This window comes from Neopelma chrysocephalum, unplaced genomic scaffold (assembly GCF_003984885.1).
Source record: "Neopelma chrysocephalum unplaced genomic scaffold, ASM398488v2 Primary Assembly neopelma1_69, whole genome shotgun sequence".
Lineage (NCBI taxonomy): Eukaryota > Metazoa > Chordata > Aves > Passeriformes > Pipridae > Neopelma > Neopelma chrysocephalum.
In genome coordinates, this window is record NW_020897729.1 from 3,842,212 (window position 1) to 3,864,014 (window position 21,803).

Sequence of the window (21,803 nt, forward strand, 5' to 3'; positions counted from 1 at the left end):
TTGCTATGGAATGACATTTTTTTCATCTGCTCAAGGAAAATGATTTCATATTTCAAATTATGGTTTACACAATCTGCTCATGGGAGAAAATGATAATGAGAAAACTACTCATATTAGTAATCAAAGCAGCTTTCAAAATACGCCAAACTTCCACAATAAAATTTAAAATGTTGCCCATCCAACCTACATGCATCACTAGGTTCATCACAGTGCTTCTGTCTATGTATATGCACGTTAAACATACTACTGGTGTCAGTGAGAAAATTATTATTTTTTCATTTCAGTGTTATTACACTGCACTTTCAAACATCTGCATGTACAATCTGGTGATTCCACTAGACTTTGCAAGCCCTAAAAGCCATGCTTGCAGAATGCCTTCCACGAGCAGATTTGCAATATAAATGAGTTTGTAATTTTCATTAGTTTTGTTAAAAGCATCAACTCCTCCACCATCTCTGATTTAGGTATTATAAAATATCTATAGCTCTTCCCAATATTCAGTAGTTAAACTACATAAAATGCTGCCATCTTGTGTTTAGAGATAAATTAAACATGCAACTTTAAAAATCTGGGTTTCAAAAGACAAAAGTAGGATTTACAGTGTCAGCACATTATGTGAAAAAGATTGAAGTTAATGAATTATGGAAAAGTGGAAGCATCACTTAATAATTTCGCTTTTAAAATCTTATCCTTAGAGCAAGTGCTGAGCCCACCACCCCTTGCAGTCAGGGCCAAAGGACTGTACAATTTCCCCAAGCTGATCTGGTGTCTGTTTAACCTACTTAAACCACCCAGTCCCTGGTGTGAGGGGTCACCATGGCAAGTTAAAAATAGCAACAGTGGAACAAGCAGAGATTGCTTGCATATGAAGAATGCTCCTTATGTAAAAATCTTTGTTAATGCTTCAGAGTACAAGAACACATAAGACATGTTAAACGCTGCCGCTATTGCAATTAATAGCTTGTGTATTCCTTTGGTGAAGAAGCACGGCTGCTTCACCATTTGTAAACAACTAGAAATACTTATTTTGACCGTGCTGGGGCGGGCCAGGTTTAGCAAGGTTCTGCAGTGAGGTGAGCTGGGCCTTAAACTAACAGATATTGGGAAGAAATTCTTCCCTGTGAGGGTGGTGAGGCACTGGCCCAGGTTGCCCAGAGAAGTTGTGGATGCCCCATCCCTGGAAGTGTCCAAGGCCAGGTTGGATGGGGCTCTCAGCAACCTGAGATAGTGGAAGGGGGTTGGAACTGCATGATCTTCGATGTCCCTTCCCACTCAAATCTATGAGCTGCAAAGCTCCGATGCCTGCGGGAGCAGAACGGACCCAGCCGGCTTTGTGTCCATGAGCAGGCAGAACGTGCTGACTCCACCGCTCCGTGACCTGCTTCATCCACACGGCGCAGTTCTGATCCAGGGATCTGGACCTGAGCACAGGGACCTTCTGGTGCCCTCGGATCCCCGTGCCCTTCCCAACAACCCTCACGTTCACGCGTCGCTATTCCATCACAACCCCGGATGTCATTCCCGACGGAGCGCGCTCAGCCCAGCGCCCGCGCACCCATAAACTCGGTAGTCCTTGGGCGGCGCGCATCGCTTCGCATTTATAGGAAATTTATGTTGTCTGCTGTTTGAGCGCCCACTTTCTCGGCGTCATCCAACCCCGCCTCCCGCCAGCCATTTCCCCGCTGTCCCGGAGCGGGCACCGGGCGCGCTAGGGTCCCCTCCCCGTGACGAGCCCCGTTGCCCCCCGAGGGCTCTCCCCGGTCCCCGCCCGCCGTGACCCGCCCCCTCCTCGCAGCCACTGCGGGCCGGGCAGGGCCGCACACACCCTCCGCCCACAACATGGCGCTGGCGGCGGCGGCCGAGCGGGGCCGCGGCGGCCTCAGGGCGCTGAGGCGGCTGTGAGTGCGGGCTGGGGGCGGCTGTGCCGGGGAGGGCCCGGCCGAGGGCAGGAGGGGCCGGCGGGAGCCGCCTACAGCGAGCCCCGAGCTGGGCTGCCGGGGGGAGGAAGGGAAGGGGGCTCTGCTGGGCGTGTGGGAGGACACCGGCGCCCCGGGCTGCTCTGTGGGAAGGGAGAGCGAAGAAACCCCCCGCGGTTGAAGGGATCGCTGTGGCAGCTGCCCCGGCGCTCGGGGGTCTGTCCGCAGCCTGTGCTCACCTGCGGCACCTGAGTGGTACAAGCTGGGGAAGTGAGAAGTTTGGGGAGTGCGCAAAAATCCCTCTCTCGTTATTAAAACTGAGGCTTAGTTGTGTGGTGCCTTTTTGCTCCGACAGAGCTTCAGAGTTGTCTGGACTTGATCCCAAATTCCAGAGTTGATTTATGCACTAATTAACTGCTTTCACAGTTTCATCCAGCCGCTTCACCTTGGCTACCCCTTTTTGTTAGTATTAGTCGTTTGAGGTTTAGGATTCTGAAAGTCTCCACAGCTTTTCTTTCTTGCTGCCTTCACATTCTTTCTCTTGCACTTTTTCTCTATAGACACAGCTCCTATTGCCGTTTTAAGCGTTTCTATTTTGTGGTTGTCAACATCTTCTTTCCCAAATAGTTTAAGTTGGCCTCTCTGATAAACGCCAGATGTTGGCTGTTCTGTCCACTAAAAGACTTTTTTTAAGAAAAAAACAAAAAAACTTGACTTTCTGTTTTAATGCTGCTAAAAAAGCAAGGGGATAATTTTTACTGTATCTAAATGAAAGCAGTGGAGGAGCCATCTGGTGAAGTTTGTACAACTTTCCTTGTTGTACCTGAATATGTAAACAAATGTATCAAAAGCTTCAGGGCTATTTCAGTGCTGTTGTTCTCTCACCTGGAAATAAAAGTAGCTCAGTTGCCACTTCTTCATATGCATTTGTAACACTTCTGTGTGTTTATAATTGCACAGGCAATGGAACCAAGTGCAAGGATTTGTGAAATGGGCCTCAACGATAGGTATGAAATTTAATTTCTTTGGCTACTAGGTTAAATTGCTGTTTAATGTGGATGGTTTTACAATTAGTTTTAGAGCATTAGTTGCTGAAAAACTGTAGGGTTTTTTTAATAAATATTCATATCTTCATAGTTCTTGAAAAAAGTAGCCTGTAGCTAACCTAGCAGAAATCATTTTGAATAATTTTAGCTGTCATATTTAGGTAAACTGAACTTTATGAAAACTATTTGTTTTTGTGATGTTTTCCTTTGCTGATACAAGTGTTGCAAAGTCTGTGAGAATTGTTTTTTAAGGCATAATAGCATTTAAACAAAATACGAAGGAGAGTAAAATTATTTAGCAAGATGATTTAAACTCATTCTGTTGTCATGTTGACGAAAAAGATAGGTTTTAGATTTCAGAGATCTATCTTCATTTTAATTAGTGAGTTTTAAGCTACTGAGTTCTGACTGTGAAGTCTCTGGCAGTGCTGACCTTACACTTTATCAAGTTGTACTTGCTGTCTTGAGACTTTGTAGGAGCTTGTAAGTCACTGCTTAAAAAACCCAAACAACAAAAAACTTGATACCTTGTTCTTTCTTTGTGACTGCACGAATGGGGAACAGTGCTCTTCAGGAAAATGTCAACTGCTTCCCCTGGGGAGGACACAACACAGGTGTTGATTGTTTCTTAGTTAGTCCAGGGAATACACAGCAGAAATATAAGCATCAGCTTTTATGTTTAAGTGTTTTTTTAGGGTTAGAATATATTTCTTGGATTCTAAAAAAGGAAATCTTTAAAAAAGGCTTAAACATACTTCTGCATAAGGACTCTAAGGAAAAAAATCCAAGAGTAGCATGGAAATGCTTTTAGGATGAAGTTTTGAGTGAAACAACTTCATTGTTGGAAGAAGTGCATAAACACTATAAATTATGAAAAAAGAAATCATCATTTTAAAATTGCTGTGTTTCCAGGAACGTTTTTAAGGATCTGTTTCTTACTGTGGTTCATCCTTTTAAACAGGAGGCCACAGCATAGGGAAGATTCTCATCGCAAACCGAGGAGAAATCGCCTGCAGAGTGATGCGAACAGCGAAGAAAATGGGTGTGAAGTCTGTGGCAGTTTATAGTGAAGCAGACAGAAATTCCATGCACGTAGCAATGGTGAAGTATATTCATTGTGCTTGTGACTTATGTTCATTCACAACAGTATTTCCTATTGACAAGTTCCGTGTGAAAGCAGATTTGGGTGCTGGTGCAGTTGAGTTTCACCTCTGTAGAGTTACTGCCAAGTTTTCCTTGAATTGATGAAAAGTTTGCCTGGTCTCTGTCTCAACACCTGACAGCTATACAGGAAGGGATATTAAATTTTGGCTCTCTAACTCCAGAGCAGCCAGAGGTTAGAGAATGGACTCTGATTTTGGGAAGAAAGTCAGAATTTGTTTCACTCAGTTGAGCCCTTTCATGAGGAGAGGCAGTGATTTAAACTGCTGTGTGCCAGCAGTGTGACAAATAAAATCATCTCAAAAAATTCAAATTTGCTAATAAACAGTCTGTGTCCTATGTATTTCTTCTAAATCAGGCAGATGAAGCATATTGCATTGGTCCAGCACCCTCACAGCAGAGCTACTTGGCCATGGAGAAAATACTGCAGGTGGCCAAGGTCTCAGCAGCACAGGTGAGTAGATCAGAACCTACAGTTTTCTCATATTTTCATGTCTTTAGTTCTTTATTTTTACCCATCTTGAGTTTCCTTGACACTACTGAAGTTTCTGAGTTTTCTAAGCTAAACTGATACAAAAATAGGCTGGTAACGTTATTCTATTTTAGGCTGTTCATCCAGGTTATGGTTTCCTCTCAGAAAACACAGAGTTTGCAGAGCTGTGCAAGCAACAGGGAATCATCTTCATAGGTCCACCTTCATCTGCTATCAGAGATATGGGTATTAAGAGGTATCTCTTTCTGATTTATGTGGTTATCCAATTTACAGCTTGGCAAAGCTAATTTTGTTAACGAACGACCAGTGTCATAATTGCTTTATTCTATCAGTTTTCACTGTATATTATTTTTATGGCTTTCTTCAAAGGAATAAACTTCAGGTCTATAGATATGGGATTCCAATAGACATAGACACAGTCGAACTTGTTCAGTTATTAGGATTTCAGTAATTAAATAAGTAATGATTCTGCTTTTCCAGAACTGGGGCATTCAGCGGTCAGATTGGATGTTTTGTATGTTAGTCAAAAGAGCAGTGGAAAAGAAACACCACATCATTGGGGTTATTGTGGCTCATGGAAAATGGGGTGGTAAGTTTAGTTCATCACCGAGGACCTTAGTTACTTAGATCAAAGAAATGCTTTTAGGGTATGAAGTATAAATCAAGAATGTGGAAATGAGGTTATTACTAACACATGAGCTGTATAATAGTAATTTGAGAGAATTAATTTTTTATCACTTTGTAATGTGAGAGTAAATTACCTCTGTAATTTAACGAGCTCTACATGTATATTTGAAGTTAGAGTTGTTATGCTCGAATGTTTGATGTGTGGTGTGAATCCAGCTGTATCATGAAAAGTGTTTTGCCTTTGTACAACTTCAGATATGGTTTTGGCAGGATACAGTGTTGTAGTTTGAAAATTTTAGGGTTTGGCCTCTACAATGTGGGTCAAAAGACAGGAAAGAACAGCAGAACTGAAACTTACTCCTGCTTTTATGTGGAGGGCTTGGAGAAAAAAAAATCCCTGTTTGAAGCATGTGATTAATTACAGTCCAATCCTATGTAACCCACCTATGCAAGTAGTCCTGTCGAGGTCTACTGTGGAAATGCTTTCAAGAAGAGAGTTAGCATTGGGAACATATACAGGTTTGGAGTTTAAAGTAAGAAAAAAAAATGTTATTATCATTCTAAATATAAAATTGTTCTGTCAAAGCACTTCCAAAGCTATAATGTCTGCTGCTGGCGTTCCTGTTGTTGAAGGTTATCACGGGGAAGATCAATCAGATGAGTGTCTAAAGGAACATGCCAAGAGAATAGGATACCCAGTAATGATTAAAGCTGTTCGTGGGGGTGGAGGAAAGGTAAGGAACTAATCTGTTCATCACATGCCATAAAGTGATCATGTCTCAGTATCTGCAACTGAATATTCTAAAAGAAATCTGAAAACAAAGAAACTGGAAAAGTGCTTTTTGTTAAAATTCATTATTGATGTCCAATCTAGCACTATGAAATCTCATTTCCGTTCATTGTGCAGTCAGGCAGAAGGTGAGTAGCTGGAATAAACTGGGAGAGTTTTATTTATTTCAATGGATCTCCAGCAATTCACATAAGCAGAAAAGTTGTCCTATGGATTTGTGTGAAATTAGATAACTTTAAATTGTTACTTTGTGATAACTTCTGTTACTTCTTTTGTTAACAGTTTTAAATGTTAACAGTTTTAAATGTATAAGAAGTGATTAGAAATACCATTTAAATATTTTTGTCTATAATGTGTGGTGAATTCCCAGTCTAAATCTGATTTTACTCTGAAATGTCTATAAAATGACATGTAGAGAATTTTAATTATTTTCAAAATAGCTATATTTGTTTTGTAATAAACGAGTTTTTCTTTGCCAAACTTGGAAAAGTCCTATTATATCTGAGAATAAAATTGAGTTTTGTCCTCACCCATATCAATGGAGTGATATATCTATTTTTCACACTTTTTATGGCACTTTGAGTGGGACTTAGAAGGATTATATTACTGGAAGCTGATACACAATATTAGTAAAGTTTAAGAAAGGAGGGAAAAGAGTTATTGTTAAGCTCATTTCTTGCCATTTGTGTGCAACAACTATTTTCATTGTATACCCTATTTTCAGACATTTAGAAAGGCTTTTTTCTGTATTTTAGGGCATGAGAATTGCTCATTCAGAGAAGGAGTTTCTGGACCAACTAGAATCAGCAAGGAGAGAAGCAAAGAAGTCTTTCAATGATGATGCAATGCTGATTGAGAAATTTGTAGATAATCCAAGGTGAGAAACAGATATTTCAATATAAACACTGTAATGTTTATTCTATGGTTGAACAAACATAACTGGTTTAGTAGTAGGATGAAAATTGGTCTTGTATGTTTTATTTGCACTATGGCAGTTGTTAATTTGGTCATATTTTTTTATAATGTATTGAATTTTTTGTAGTGACTTTGTTTTGAATGCTAGGAATTAAAATACAGTTGTTTGGGAGACATGGCAGTGCGTGAGCTTTCTAAACTTGATTTACATCTAGAAAAAAAATCACTTTATAATACTTCAACCACAGACCTGAGTTAAGCTGTCATGGTGTTTCTGCTGCCCTCAGGTGTCCTAAAGTAGTTATTTAATCTTCCTTTATTTTGATATTTAAAACAGAAGGGATAGTTTTCATCTCATGTCTGGCCTCTGAAACTGAGCTAATTTATTTTTTATAAAAAACTTCTCACATAGATCTGTTTGATAATCTTGCACTTTACATCTGTTTTTCTTGAAGCATCACTATAAAGAAAGCATTTATTTTAAAGAAACTAAGGGCCTCCTTATGCTGTCAGATGGGCATGAGAAAAATCTCATTCCTGGGGAATTTCTTTTGCCAGTATCAGAGGATTGTCACAGTGGTGACATATTTTTGTTAGCTTTATACATAGAACAAAATTCTGCCACCTAATAGTTGTCCTCTGAAATGGTGTGTTGAAATAAACAATGTTATTGCTGAGCCAGGGCTGCTGCTGCCTCTTGTGCATTGCTACACAGTAAATGATGGGGGAAAGGAAATCATCATTATCAAATAACAGTGGAGTGGTTTCACTTTTATAATAATAACTAATAAAGAGGAGGCAGCTGTCGGATATGTACCTCGTTTATCCCACAGCTTACAAGATTTCAATGCAGTAGTTGGCATTTAGAATCCTGTTTCATTTGGGACATCAAGGAAGTCTAAAACAATTGAGATCTTGCGTAATAGCAGCCTCACTTCTATATTTTCAGCATTTATTTGAGGGCAGACACTTAAACCTCTGAGAAGTCCTACTGGAGCGCACAAGGCCATGTACAAGTTCAAAGTCTGTTTGAGTGAAATCAGTCACAGGATTGGGGTTTTATTGAAATACATTGAAACATTTATGTTTATGGAACAGGCACGTTGAAGTGCAGGTGTTTGGTGACCAGCATGGCAATGCAGTGTATTTGTTTGAAAGAGACTGCAGCGTGCAGAGGAGGCATCAGAAGATCATTGAAGAGGCACCAGGGGTGAGCAGAAAGTTCTTAATATTTTTTATGAACCGACATATTTTTAAAGTAATTAATAATCCCCCATCACATTTATTTAGTTGATAGTACTTTATTTGTAATTCTTAGACCTGTTTTAATTTTGCTGCAGAAAATGTTCTAATTGAAAAAGCAACTTTCTTTAGGAAAAGGATTCTCAAGGAAAAATTATATAGGTGTCTTCACTACAGTTGTTAAATACTGCAAAATATTCACACATACTAGGTTTATTATCACCAAACTTAACAATAATTTATAATTTTTTCCATTATTATTATTTACAGCCAGGAATTAATCCAGAAGTTCGGAAGAGACTTGGAGAAGCCGCTGTCAAAGCAGCCAAAGCAGTGAATTATGTGGGAGCAGGTAAGTCTGTGGAGGCTTTTAACTTAATGAGAGTTGAAGTCTCAAGCAAATGGCATCTGATTGTTTCAGAGTATGACGCACATGCCCCGAGTTTTTTGCGGTTCAAGCAAGTAATCACATAGTTCTGATGTAATTACAAATTTAAATTAGCATACCTGAGCTCAACACCAGTGGCAGCCGAAGAAAAGGAAGAAAAAATTTCAGAGCAAATAATTCAATCAAGTCGACTGTTGGAAACTGAGCATTATGAGTTAGTAACTTCAAAAAATAATTTCATCGTACAAAGAATAATCCTTTATATTCAAACACTAAAGCCTTTAAAAGAAAAACACAAATCAGTGTAAAGTCCACACCATTTCCCAGATGAAAAATAACCTCCCAGAATTACTTGTGACTTTGTTTTCTCACTAATTTCTTTGGTTACTTATTTTTAAAAAATAATTACACAGTCTATAAATATTAACAGTACTTTAGAGAGTCCTGATGGACATTTTAAAGTGCTAATGAAATGCAGCTTTTATTGTAGAGGAGAATGCCTACTAAACAGCACAGGCCATGTAAATGTAAAAGGAAACAACTCTTCTGTTTTCAGGCCTCAATTTTGTGACCCTTTTAGATAAATTGTAGAGAATTTAATGAAATTCAGTCTATCTGATTTGGAAATAATAGTGTTGTCCTGACATAATTAAATTAAGTGTCATAGATACTATTTGGTGAATAGTATCTTCTGTTAAATACTTCAGGAACAGTGGAATTTATTATGGACTCCCAACATAATTTTTACTTCATGGAGATGAACACCAGACTGCAAGTAGAGCACCCAGTTACAGAGATGATCACTGGCACTGACTTGGTGGAATGGCAACTTAGGGTGAGTGTTAATTGTTTTTACATGTAAGGTTCCTCCTGAGTGGTGAATGGTGCTCTGTAATACTGCCTGTGAGAGAACAGATGGGTTTCCAGATCCTCATCTCCTGTTCAGCCAACAGGGTAGAGTTTCCTTTGCTCCAGAGGAACATCTCACATTGCTGTATTTGATGTGAGCATTGTGTAGATGCTCTGAATTTCAACAAAGTCTTCTCCCAGTTGTGTAGAGAAAAAACCTTTTTTTTAAGTGTATTTAGAGACCTTACAGTTCGTGCTGGTAGTGCTGGCTGCCAGTAACCCATTTTATCATCTGCTTTTGGAGCAATTTTTGTCTAATAAAATCTTGTCTTAGTTGACCAGGCTAAAACTTAAATAATTTATTTTTTGACATAACCAGTAGAAAAACATTAGACTTTTTTTTTCATTATGTTTTAGCTGTCTGAAATATTAGGCAGTAAATTTACACAATAATAATTCAAAATCCTTTGATTGGTGGCTTCCACAAAAAAGGAAGGAGTGACTTCAGAATTAGTCTTTTATGACCCACCATTTTTTTCTGCTTTTGCTTTTTTTAATGTGCTTTCTAGTTGTTCGTGTTTAGAAGAAAGATATTTAATATTTCATCCATCAGCACTCCAGAATATTGATCCTGCATTAAAGAAAAAAACTGCTGTTTTCAGGTTGCAGCAGGAGAGAAGATTCCCCTAAAGCAGGAAGAGATCCTGCTCCAGGGCCATGCATTTGAAGCCAGAATATATGCTGAAGACCCTAATAATAACTTTATGCCAGGAGCTGGGCCGTTGTTGCACTTATCCACCCCTCCTGCAGATCGTTTCACCAGGATAGAGACTGGAGTCAGACAAGGTAACACTGAAGGCCGTGATGTATAAGAAATAATTAATATCAAAATGTTTTCTTTGTAAGCATTTCCCTCTTTGGCCTAAATAAGTTAGTCTGACAGGGTGTTGCTATAAAGACAAATCCATACAGAATTATTCCTCCTTGTAATTGTCCATGTATTTTTGGTCAATCACTGACTATTTTATTTACCTCTTTTTTTACCTATATCCATAGTAAAATCCATTGGATCATGCTGCCTATATTCTCCTCACAATTTATCAATCCTGCATTCTGATTGCAACAAAGAAAACTGGATTTGAGTAGTGTTATATCTACAAAGTCTGCACTGAAGTTGTCCTTGAAATTGAAATGCCAGGTCACATCATCATGTCTTCGAAGAACTTTAATCTCTAGAGAAATGTGGCCATGAATTGTGTCCCCGTTTGATACCATGTGGTGTCCAGTACCTTGCATTACCAACTTTCAGAAATACTTGGTTTAGTGTTACAGCATTTCTTTTATTCACATATTTTAGGTGATGAGGTTTCTGTTCATTATGACCCAATGATTGCAAAGCTGGTTGTTTGGGCTGAGGATCGGCAAGCGGCGCTGAGGAAGCTGAGATACAGTTTGCACCAATATAATGTAAGTAGAAAGAGCCCAGTGTGATTTCAGATCTTGAGCTAACTTTGTGAACACCTGGAGCTAACAAAGTATGCATAAAATACTAGAGTAAAACAAAAGTGATTTCTAAGAGGGAGCTTGCATTGCCACTACTGTTTCACATTCATTATTTGTTTGCAGAAGTTGTATTTTTTTCCTAATTTGCAAACTGTTTTTATAGGTGGTGTGAGTAGAAATAAGTGTGAAGTCCAGTTTTACACATAGATTTTTAAGTTTGTGATCTCTTCAGCTGGATGGTGCACCTGAGACTTTGTAGAAGAGGAAGGTTAAACAACATTTTCCATTGTAGTGTGAGCTCTCTTGAACTTAAAGGAGTGGAATTTGTGTTTGTGTTTGCCTGTAATTTCTGATTTGTAAAAATAACTAAATTTTTAGACTAAACATGTGGTAAAGAAATATGCTGTCAGTTCTTTTTAAGAAACATGCCCTTTCCCCCCCTATAAAAACTACAGAAATAGTATCTTTTCAAAAGCGGAATTCAGAAGGTTTGACTTGACATGAGACTGAATATTATTTGTGCAGAATTAATTTACACTTTTAAACCAACAACATGAATGTGATTCAAGTATTGAAAATATCGGGCCCCTTATTGTTTTAGCTACAAATGAAAATTACTTCAAGGGAAAGAGTTAAATTCTGGAAAAACCCAAGAGAATTCTTTTTCTTAGGAGTTCTGTCAGTACATGTTGACAGCATAACATAGTTACCAGTTTCACTAATTTTTCTGAAATAATTATGTTGTTTGCTTAGGTATTTTGCAGTACAGGAAATGGATAGTATCTAGTAAATTTATAAAAGTCTCTGTTCCCACTTGTTACTATTAAAAGATCAAATATGAGATACTGACACTATTGTAACTCATTTTTTCATAAGAAGCACTTGTCAAGTTAGGAATGTTCTTTTAAATACTCAGAGCATGCTTTTTCAAAACAGTAGAGTTTTTTCCTAAATTACCTTCCTTTACTGTTGCTGGGAAGTTTTCCTCAACTTCACAGTGGACAAAAGTGGTGTTGAGAAAACAGAGTGCTTTTGGCAAGGCATCTCTTTGGGGTTTTTATTTGGTTTGTTGTGTGGTTTTTTCTTTTTAGAGTCATTTGTTTAACTGGTAATAAAACAGACCAGTTGAATGAATTACATTTTATTGCTGAAGTTTGTTTCGATGGTGCTATCTGAAAAAATACTCATTTCTTATCTATACATAACTTGAGCAGAAAGCTGCATGCTCATTCATAACTTCAGTTTGCACTATGCTTCTGTTTCTTTACAGATTGTAGGATTAAGCACTAATATTGATTTCTTACTGAGCCTGTCAGGACACCCACAGTTTGAGGCTGGAAACGTGCACACTAATTTCATTCCTCAACACCATGATGAACTATTTCCAACCAAAAAGGCAACTCCACATGAAGTTATGTGTCAGGCAGCTCTTGGGCTTATACTGAAAGAGAAAATGCTAACAGATGCTTTTAGAGATCAGTCAGAGGGTAAGGATCATTCTTTTGTTTTATTTTGGGAGCTCATGTGCAATTACTTACTTCGCATGTTCTTTCTTTCACCTACTTTGTGCCTGCTCAGGGTTCTGCATTCTGGCCTCTCTCAGATATTTACAAAGACTCTAAATTTTGTGAAGGGGCAGATATGGAATGTATCCCCACTGTAATGTCCAGAGTACTTCCCACAGCACTGCAGATAGGCATTATCTGGAAGACCTTGGGATTCCTAGTCAGTGACACTGTGCACTCTTTGCTCTTGACAAGCACAAATTGTGACCATCTGCCTGTGCTGTTCCTACAGCTGGCCCAAGGTCTGCAGACGTAAAATTGACTCTGCTCAGGGTGGGAGAGGCAGTGGGGTTTGGTGGAACCTTCACCTAAGGTTTAATCAGAATCTGCTGTGGTGTAACTGAACTCCCACACATTCTTGTCCTGTTCAAGGATGTGTGCATGGAGAGCAGCCAACGCCCCCCTTCTTAGTGCTGCTGTCAGCGTCGTGGTTTTTGTGGGTTACACAGATCAGCTTATTCAGTGTTGAAGACTGAGGAATTGTCACTCTCAGTGACTACAGTGGTTCCCCAATCTTTTATGTGCAATGTAAAACTATAAGTATGATGGTAATAACAGTAGGACAGTGATTTTATGGAGTAAGTTCTGAGTTATTGTGTTTTGGCGAAGTAGAATGAAAGTAACATATCTGTGTATTTTGTGTTTTAGATAAATTCTCACCATTTGCATCCAGCACTGGTAGAAGAATAAATATATGTTATACTAGAAAACTGTCTCTGCTGGATGGGGAAAACAGTAAGTTAATAAGAAAGTGTGTGGAGGGAAGGGAGGCACTTGATGGATAAAATTATTTCAACTGATGCTTGAAAATTCAGACTAAGAAACAGCAAATAGAAGCAGTATGAGTTCTGTGCAATTTAAGCTGAGAATTCACAGAATTGCATGCTTAATCCACACTGTTAGATCTTGAGGAGATGTAAACCAAATTCAAATGACACCATTGTTGTTCATCATTTAAATGAATAAGGTTGACATTTTAAAAAGAGCTGAGTGCCATTGACTTTTTTTTTCACTTCATTTTGGTATGAAAAAGCTCAGAACTCTTTCCCATCACAAACCTGTTTTCTGTCCAGATAACACAATACAGATTTCAGAGCATAACTTCAGGTGCTCATCTTTGAAAAACATGTCTCAAATTCAGTATGAAAGCTACAGTGTCTACAAAGCTAACCTGAAAGTACTTGTTCTTTTCTTAGTGTTGGTAGGTCTTGTTTTTATTAAGAAACATAAAGTAAATATTGTGTATATGTCATCATTCTCTAGATACTGTAATTAATCTACTCACATATACATATTTTGTTTTATTCAACAGCTGTGGATGTAGCTGTAACTTACAATCAAGATGGGTCATACAAAATGCAGGTACAAGTCCATTTTTTCAGATATTTCATTAGATAAAAAAATCTGTGTCTTGTAGACTTATCTTAGTATTAACTGTTACTAAAGTTGCTTGGTGATTACAGTTACAGGATTCTATTTTTGGCTTACTTGCAGCCATTGCTGTAGACTGTTATTTTAGCCTGAAATTATCTTTGGTAGATGGTGGATCGGCATGGAAGAGCTACTAAAATACTTCTGAAAATAAGGCTGAGAAAAGTGTTTGTATTTTCAGTATTTAAAGGTCTTATTCTTCATTTTCCTCTTCCTTAAATTTGTCTTCCTAAAAATAAGTAAGTAAGTTAGATTTAAATCTGCATTTAAAAAGACTTTTTTTTCCACAGGACTCCTGCTTTATTCTGTGCATGAGATGGATCTCCTGTGGCATAAATAAAAGCTCTCTAGAGCATTATCTGTAGGATAACACTTATTTTATTTTGAAGATGGAAATTGAGACGTGGTTACCAAATGGGATGAGGAATCTTCCGGTCAGATAATTGAATGATACCCCATAGAACTGGCTTCTTTGTCTGTGCTGTAGAGCTCCTATAGGATACAGCTCAAGATGCTTTAAACATAGATAATTTTGTGTGTGCACATGTGATAGTGTCCAGTTGTGTGGCTTATGGAGGTTGTGTTTTGCTGAGTGTTAAATATCCTCCTTGCATCACTTGTAGTCCAGTGTTTTTTCTCTCAGATTTGTCACCCTGAATGAAAGCATCTGGAGAATGCAGTCTCTCTGTAGTTCAGCTTCTTGTTCCCAATATTCAGAAAAGGGAAACTGGGAGAATAAGTATTTATGAACTGCTTAGACTGTGTAGAGATGAGCCTACCAAAAAAATAATGAGAAAACTACTGTGCTTTCGAGGGTATAACAGCATCTTGGGTAACTCACACCCTTATTTCTATGGATACAAAGACTGAGATAATCCACATCCCTCCAGTAATACCCAGGTTATTTTGGGTGTATTAATTACGTATGTGATGCTGCAGAGCTCTTACACTCGAGGTTTGTCTCATGTAAGTCATGTCAGCAAAAGTAAAGAGAGGCTGGAAGGGATGTAGGGGCCATTTGTGGAGGGAAGTGCAGCTGGGGAGAATGTAGGCTCCTAGGGAAGAAGCAGGAACGGAGGTTGAGATGGAAGTGGAGAGAAGCTGGAGATAAAGGATGGAGAAACATAACTGGGAGCTGATTATGAGGAGGACGTTGCCTCTGGAGTGTTACAAAACCTGTGCTGAGGCCAATCAACCAGAGCAGGTTGCTGGGCCCTGGATCTGGCAAGCACTTAGTGCTTCCAAGGGTGTTGCCCTATTTTGTGCCCCTGCTCAGGATACTCATCAATCAAATGATTTTCCTCTGAGGGATAAGTATCAGATCAACAGTATCTTTTCAATGCATGTTTTCAGTGGAAGAACAGTATGTGACTACTTAATAAAAACTGAGTTTTACTTCTACTCCTACCTCCCTGAAAGACCAGCAAGTCTCTGATCCTTTGCCCAGTGATGGTAGACTTAGAAGCAAACATATCAGTTAAATGTAATGCACTTTTGTTTGTATCCTTGCAGTCTTTGTATGCTGAGGTTGTGCCAGAGGTGCAGTTTCCACTGATGTGGTTGAAGGGTTTCTCACAAATAAATGACCTTTCCATCTGGTCTTTCTTTTGCAGTTTTGGTGTCTAACTGACACTGTTTCCATTACTGCTCTGCTCCTTTGTGGGTTTACTGAATATGTTGTAGTTCTTGTATTGCAGTCTTCCAAGGCAGAGGAAGTTAACCTGTGTTTTGGAAAGCATCGTGGAACATGATGTCAGCTGAGTAGTATGGATTTTCAGTTTGAAGTCAAGATGCTACAACAAATCAAAAATATTGGATGTTAGTAGCATCACTGAACTGATAATTCTGGGGTTGTTTTTGTTCTTGAGAAATAGTATATCTTTGTTTAAGATAAAAATTGTCCTGGGGGAACAATTTTCTGAGCTGTTTGTATTGGATACAGAATACAGTCTCTTAACTGAAAAATAAAGGATACATAAGATTTAAAAATATTTTTTCTTTTAATTCCAAAATTGTCTATGAAGAATCACAGGTTATGAGTGCACAAATGCTGTCTTTTGGTTTATTGGTCGTGAAGGGTTAACCTTTGTCCTTATAAAAGCATTGAACTTTCAGATTCAAGATAAAACGTTCCTGATTTCTGGAGAGATGTTGAAGGAAGGTGATTCACTTTACTTGAGCTCTTCAGTAAATGGAACAGTGTGTAAGGCCAAATTGGTCATTTTGGACAACACCATTTATCTCTTCTTTCCGGTAAAGTTCCTTTCTTTATTATCACAAGTTTAAAATTTCAGAATTTTATCCATGAAAATGAGGAATATAAATTGCAAGAGAATGTGAATCATAATTTCAGTTTCTTACTTTGACCTGTAATGTTTTGATACTTGCTGGATTTATAGGTCTAATTAGAAGTTCACTGCTTATGGTCCATGAGTGAGAAAATTACTTTTAGAAAGATAAAATACAATGAGGTGAATTGCAAATGATGGCTTAGGAGGAGGGAACACAAAATATTAAAATTGTCAGGTATTTAAGTTTGTCATAGAACAGTAGCAATTAGTTCAAACTGACAATTATTTGAAAGTGCTTGTAACTTTTATTTTAATTTCATTTTTTTAAATTATATGACAAGAAATAAATTGATACTGGTCTGAGGAAAGATAACTTCAGCTAATATTAAAAGAATGGAATTATGAGCTACCATGGCATTATATCTGTTGCATATATGCAAATGACATTTGAAAGATGATGTACCCTAATTTCCATTATTAGGCTGGTAATTTTTTATATGCAGTTCAAAAGGTTGCAAGGCCCTAAAGTAACTCAATAAAAATGTAATCTAAGTAAGTAAATTATTATGTGTTAGTTTCAGTAATTAACCTCTAGCCCTGAGCCCCTTAAGACTTTCTGCAGAATGCAGTGAAAACTTTGCTGCTCCAGTGGTGAGGACTAAGAAACTCGTGCTGGAATGGCAAAGCTCAGTTCTCCTGTGACATCAGAGTGGAGTCAGGGGTGGGGGATCTAGAAGAAATCACAGCAGTTTTAGGGTATGGGTAGGGTGTGGGGGAGAATGAGTCTTTGGGGAACTCTGGGCACCAAGTGTGAGAGCACTTAAGGGATTTTGAATAACAGTGAGAATTTATTACTGAATTAGCACTGAATTCATGTTATTGTAAGTTGTGAAGCTCTTATTGGCAATGTCTCTCTTCTTTGTTGCAGCAACCTGCCTGCCCCTTGTGCCTTTATACATTTTCTAAAACCTTCTGCACTGTTGCTGCATGAATAGGGGAGGTGCAAGATGGGTTTTGTACAAAAAAGATCCATGTGAAGCTGCTTTTCCACAGGAGTTCCTTCCTTGCTGACCCTTAGCAGCAGCAGCAGCCTGACTTTTAAGGCCTCAGACATTGGCAAAGCTGCTGACAGTCCTCCTGCTGCCCTGACCCCAGGGCTCTGCCACCCTCAGAGCAAGGCTGGATCTGTTCATTCCTGAATGTCAGAACATGTACTGGTGGTGGGATTTTATGCTGTTAACTCACCTGTCCTGGATTTTCTCCCTGTAGGAAGGCAGTGCTCAGATTGGCCTCCCTGTGCCCAAGTACTTGTCTGCAGTGAGCTCAGGGGGAGAGCAAAGTGGTGCTGTAGCACCCATGACAGGCACAGTGGAAAAGGTAATTATAATAACATGGGTGGGAAGTGAATTCCAAGTTCACTCTTCCAGAAATGGTGCTTCTGTACTGCCAGGAAGGAATCAGAGCCTGAAATGCCAGTGCTGTATGACTTCTAATTGGAAAAAGCCTTGTTTACTCTTGAGTTTTCAGCAGCCACCCAAGAGTTTTTAAGGCTTCCAGTCTTCTTTCTCTAGAGCTCTGGAAGTTCTGAATATTTAACTAATGCTACTGCTTAACTAATTTTTTCTTCATCTTAATTACTTTTTAAGTTGAAGGTCCCTGAAGTGTTAGAGACTGTTTGATTCATTTCATCTAACAAAAGAGCGAGTTAAGAGATGCACTTGCAAAAAAGGAAATACTCAGAATTGCCTTTTTGTTAAGCTGTGTGTTTATTTGTTTTTCTTTAGCTCAGAAAGTCTTATGTATTTCTCTGTACAGTGACAAAGTTTCCACAGAAGAGATTTCCATGAGAGTTTAGTGGTTAAGGGATTCTGGTAGCAATGAAAAAGCATGAACCCTTTCAGAGAGTCAAGTACCTTGAACATGGATCTCCTACACACTGAGTGAACACTCTAAATCAGTTATAGTTGAATAACAAGGTGGCTCTGCCATCTTCTTTCTGGGTGTTGTTTTTTAAAAGACTTTAGGGACTGGCTCCAGGAGGAGGTCCTGCACTTTCTCAAAATAGAAATGCTTAAGCCAGAAAGGGTCAAATATACATCATCTCTTCTAGTGTTCCATCTTTGATAGGTAAATGTCTTCCTGCTTGTCCTGGCAGCTGGCACTGAACCTCTCTCTGTAGCTCTAACTTCCCTTAAGTGTCATCTAGAGAACTCTCATACCCAATTCAGCAATAATAAAAATAATATGAGGTTGTTTTGCAAAACCACAATCACTGTGTGGATTGTGCTAGTCAAGATCCAGCTGAGGATTGTTAATGGCATAGACAAGAATGATTTTTTTTTTTTCCCCAATTTTCTCTTGAATTTAGGTGTTTGTGAAGGCAGGGGATAAGGTTCAGGCTGGAGATCCTCTAATGGTTATGATAGCTATGAAAATGGAGGTAAGTGACATATAAAGGTTTTAATTACTGAGAAAATAAAAATCTGGTCAGAATTTTATAATTTTTGGTTGCATTAGTGACGTGTGATGTAGCTTGCAGATGTCAGTATCATTTCATCTGCTATGAAATGAGTGTTGTGTCTGTCTAGATTTTAGAGGATTATATTTGCTGTTATTTTGCTAACAAATTATGATTATATAATCCATGGCATTCTGCAGCTGTTTCAGCATGCATTTGGTGAGCTGTGTCAGGCCTTCTCTCCCCTCCTCTCCTTTGACTTCTCTAGCAGAAGACTGTCCAGGTGTATATTTGCTCACTGATTTGATCCAAGCATATGGAATATCTGCAGTTACTTCTGACAGAAATTTAGCTACTGGAGACTTTGTAAATATGTACAGGGTTCTTTGTGTATAATCTTTATTATTTACATAAAGTTTTACCAAGAGTACACTCAAGATTCTGTGTAATTGTCCACATGGCATTCACTGGACCAGCACTTTGGCCATTTTATCTTGTCACAGTGTTTGACTGAATTACAGATTTTTTAGCCTTAACTGATTTGACTTGACTATTAGTTTAAAATAAACCTCAGTTTGTGGTAGTAGAACTAACATTGTTGAGAACATCCCTTATTGTGTCCTTTTTAAATTATACTAAAATTACATGAAATAAACCAACTGTGCACCAAAAAAAACCCTAGACCCCAAATCCTTTGCAGTTGGATACTAAATGTGTTTGTGCCTCTCCAGCTGATACCTCAGACTGACATTATCTGAGGTGCAATTTTTTAAGTCCTATTCATATATAAATTGTAAAATTTAAAAAGCAAATTATTATTTACATGAGTCTTGGCTTAGATGTGAGGATTTACTATGTGGTATTAAATGTTTTGATACTAGACTAGCCTTATGTAGAAAAATACCAAGAAACAAAGCTACAATGGAAAACTACCTTGGTGCAATAACAAGCAAACCAGTTTGGGGTTGGTATGTAAACATGCTGGTTTACTGTCATTAGTAGCTGTATTTGTATTTTATCTGGATTTTGCCAAATATCTGCTCAGTAAAGACCCCTCCTGGCCAGAAAACAAAAATATCTTTAGTAAATCTGCAGATTCCTCTTAAGGGATCTTAATCTGCTATATGATTAACATTTTGGATTAAAACTGTATTATTTCTGCTTGGTATTTATTACAATAACAAAAACTGTTAGTGAAGTAAAATAACATTCAGCTGTTCATACTTCATCATATAACATTATATAGCATTTTTTGTCCCCAGTATACTTATCAAATATTCATGAGAAAACTTGAAAATGGACTAGTATAATGTTTTAAAAGGTTTAAAATAAATAAATAAATAAATAAATAAATGTGTCAGAGGAAGGAATGAAATGTTTTTCAGTTCTAATTGCACCAAAGAGTAATATTAGCATTTGTTGGAGAGAGAGAGAGAAGGGAAAAAACCAGGTTCTCTGCTGGTTCACTCTTGCTCTGTTTTGTGCAGCACACCATACGGGCTCCAAAGGCAGGAGTGATAAAAAAGGTTAATTTCCAAGAAGGTGCTCAGGCCAACAGACACGCTCCACTGGTGGAATTCGTGGATGAAGAAGCCGAGTCAAAATAAAATTCAAGGAAGGTCCATTTCATTTTTTCTACTTTGCTGATTTTCTCCCAGGAGAAGACTTCTTTATATTTTCAGCAAACTGTTTTGTATGAGAGATTGGGGAATTGGTTTCCTCTGCACTTCCTGCATAGGTTGACTGTAAATTATGCTGACTTCAGTGGAATTTGGGTATCACTGTCCTGTAATTGTATTTATAACCCGTGGACCTGTGTGATTGTTGTTCAGTGGTTACGTTTGCCTGTGGAAAGGCATCGGACTGGAAAAAGATGTGGAACTCTCAAAGGATGGGAGAGGTTAGTAAGGACTGTAAGGGACAGACAGGTTGGGTTCTTCTGCTTCTTCATTCACAGCTGCCTTTTTCCCTGAGATTTGAGAAGACTGATTTGAAGGAAATCTGAAGGAAGACAGTTGTTTTATGAATTCATTTTCTGGCAAAATCCCTGATTGTGGCTTATGTTTTTGCCTTAATAGGGAATTCAGGATTTTTCCTTAGCCCTGAATCCCTCTTGGTCATTTCTGTTACATCTTTTTTTCCCGTTTACCTCAATGAGTAGTGAAAATTTGCATTTCAAAAATTATTTTAATATACCTCAAAACATCTGATACAATGCATTTTTCAAATACATTTGCTACACTTATTGAAGTTGGAACATAAGTTGGTTTCTAAAAATATCATTTGAACTTTAAATATGAAGTAAAGTTACATAGAAAGATAAGCTTATTTATTACTTGGAAAGTGTGCCAAAATAAAATACTGACTTCAAAATCCTCATTACTGTTCCCATATTCTTCATGTTCTTCTGTGTTACTTACTGGCTGGAATGAAGTACATCAGTCCTTGTAATAACATGAAATATTACTATGAATAATAGATTTTTTTTTTTTTGGTATCTGCAGGGTTTCAGAAGGGAAAATTGTTAGGTTTTTTGATATGCAAAGAAAATACTCAGACTAAGCATACTGATCATTTGCTATAGATTTATTTTAACTTATTTAAAAGCCCCTCAGAGAAACAGGAAAAGGGAAAGAAAAATATGTTTTAATTGTTGCAAACTTTGGATATATTTTTACCTTTCAGTTAATGTGATGTTCTGGTTGTCATGTGAAGTTTTGATATGCTAATTTAATTCAATAATATGGTCTATACTGCAGAAAGGAACACATCAGATGCTGCAGTGATCCCAAACTTGTAGTCAGATCTGTGCAAATGGATCCTCACACTTACCTGAAATCTCATTTCTGAATCAACATACAGCATCATGGGGAATTCTCTGATCTGCTTCTATAATTGTGCAGCCTGGCCTGCAATGCAGAAAAACATTATAAAAAAGAATTGGCTCTGGATGGACTGTATATTAAAAGCATACTGTAATACTTTTCAATGTTCCTTGTAATCCTGTGGCCACCTAACAAAAAATTATATTGATCATTTTGTAGAGTATTGCCACAGTGATTTTTATTTACTGCCAAATAAAAATTAAGCTTAATTTTGAATGTTTGTTTTTGTTTTTCTCCGTTTTG

General features: G+C 38.0%; 1 protein-coding gene across 2 annotated transcripts; it reads left to right on the forward strand.

The window, feature by feature from the left end:
* The first annotated feature begins 1,839 nt into the window (after positions 1-1,839).
* MCCC1 (methylcrotonoyl-CoA carboxylase 1) lies at positions 1,840-21,776 on the forward strand. Of its 2 annotated transcripts, XM_027685399.1 has the most exons (19): positions 1,840-1,898; positions 2,877-2,923; positions 3,924-4,063; positions 4,482-4,577; positions 4,730-4,851; positions 5,830-5,977; positions 6,789-6,910; positions 8,047-8,158; positions 8,461-8,542; positions 9,286-9,413; positions 10,090-10,273; positions 10,785-10,894; positions 12,201-12,417; positions 13,144-13,230; positions 13,808-13,857; positions 16,042-16,179; positions 17,487-17,594; positions 18,586-18,657; positions 20,163-21,776. In XM_027685399.1, exons 1-19 carry the CDS (start codon positions 1,840-1,842, stop codon positions 20,280-20,282), a joined length of 2,142 nt encoding a protein of 713 aa, XP_027541200.1. In that variant the 3' UTR covers positions 20,283-21,776. The 2 variants fall into 2 exon arrangements, with proteins under 2 accessions (XP_027541200.1, XP_027541201.1); XM_027685400.1 differs by lacking the exons at positions 16,042-16,179; positions 17,487-17,594; positions 18,586-18,657; positions 20,163-21,776 and adding an exon at positions 14,217-14,529.
* The last annotated feature ends 27 nt before the right edge of the window (positions 21,777-21,803 follow it).

What these genes read in the sequence shown, in the direction of transcription:
- MCCC1 (XM_027685399.1), top strand. Translation starts at nt 1,840, where the DNA reads ATGGCGCTGGCGGCGGCGGCCGAGCGGGGCCGCGGCGGCCTCAGGGCG. An exon ending in TTCGTGGGGGTGGAGGAAAG is followed by an intron (nt 5,978 to 6,788) that starts GTAAGGAACTAA and finishes TCTGTATTTTAG; the next exon opens with GGCATGAGAATTGCTCATTC. An exon ending in AAATTTGTAGATAATCCAAG is followed by an intron (nt 6,911 to 8,046) that starts GTGAGAAACAGA and finishes TTTATGGAACAG; the next exon opens with GCACGTTGAAGTGCAGGTGT.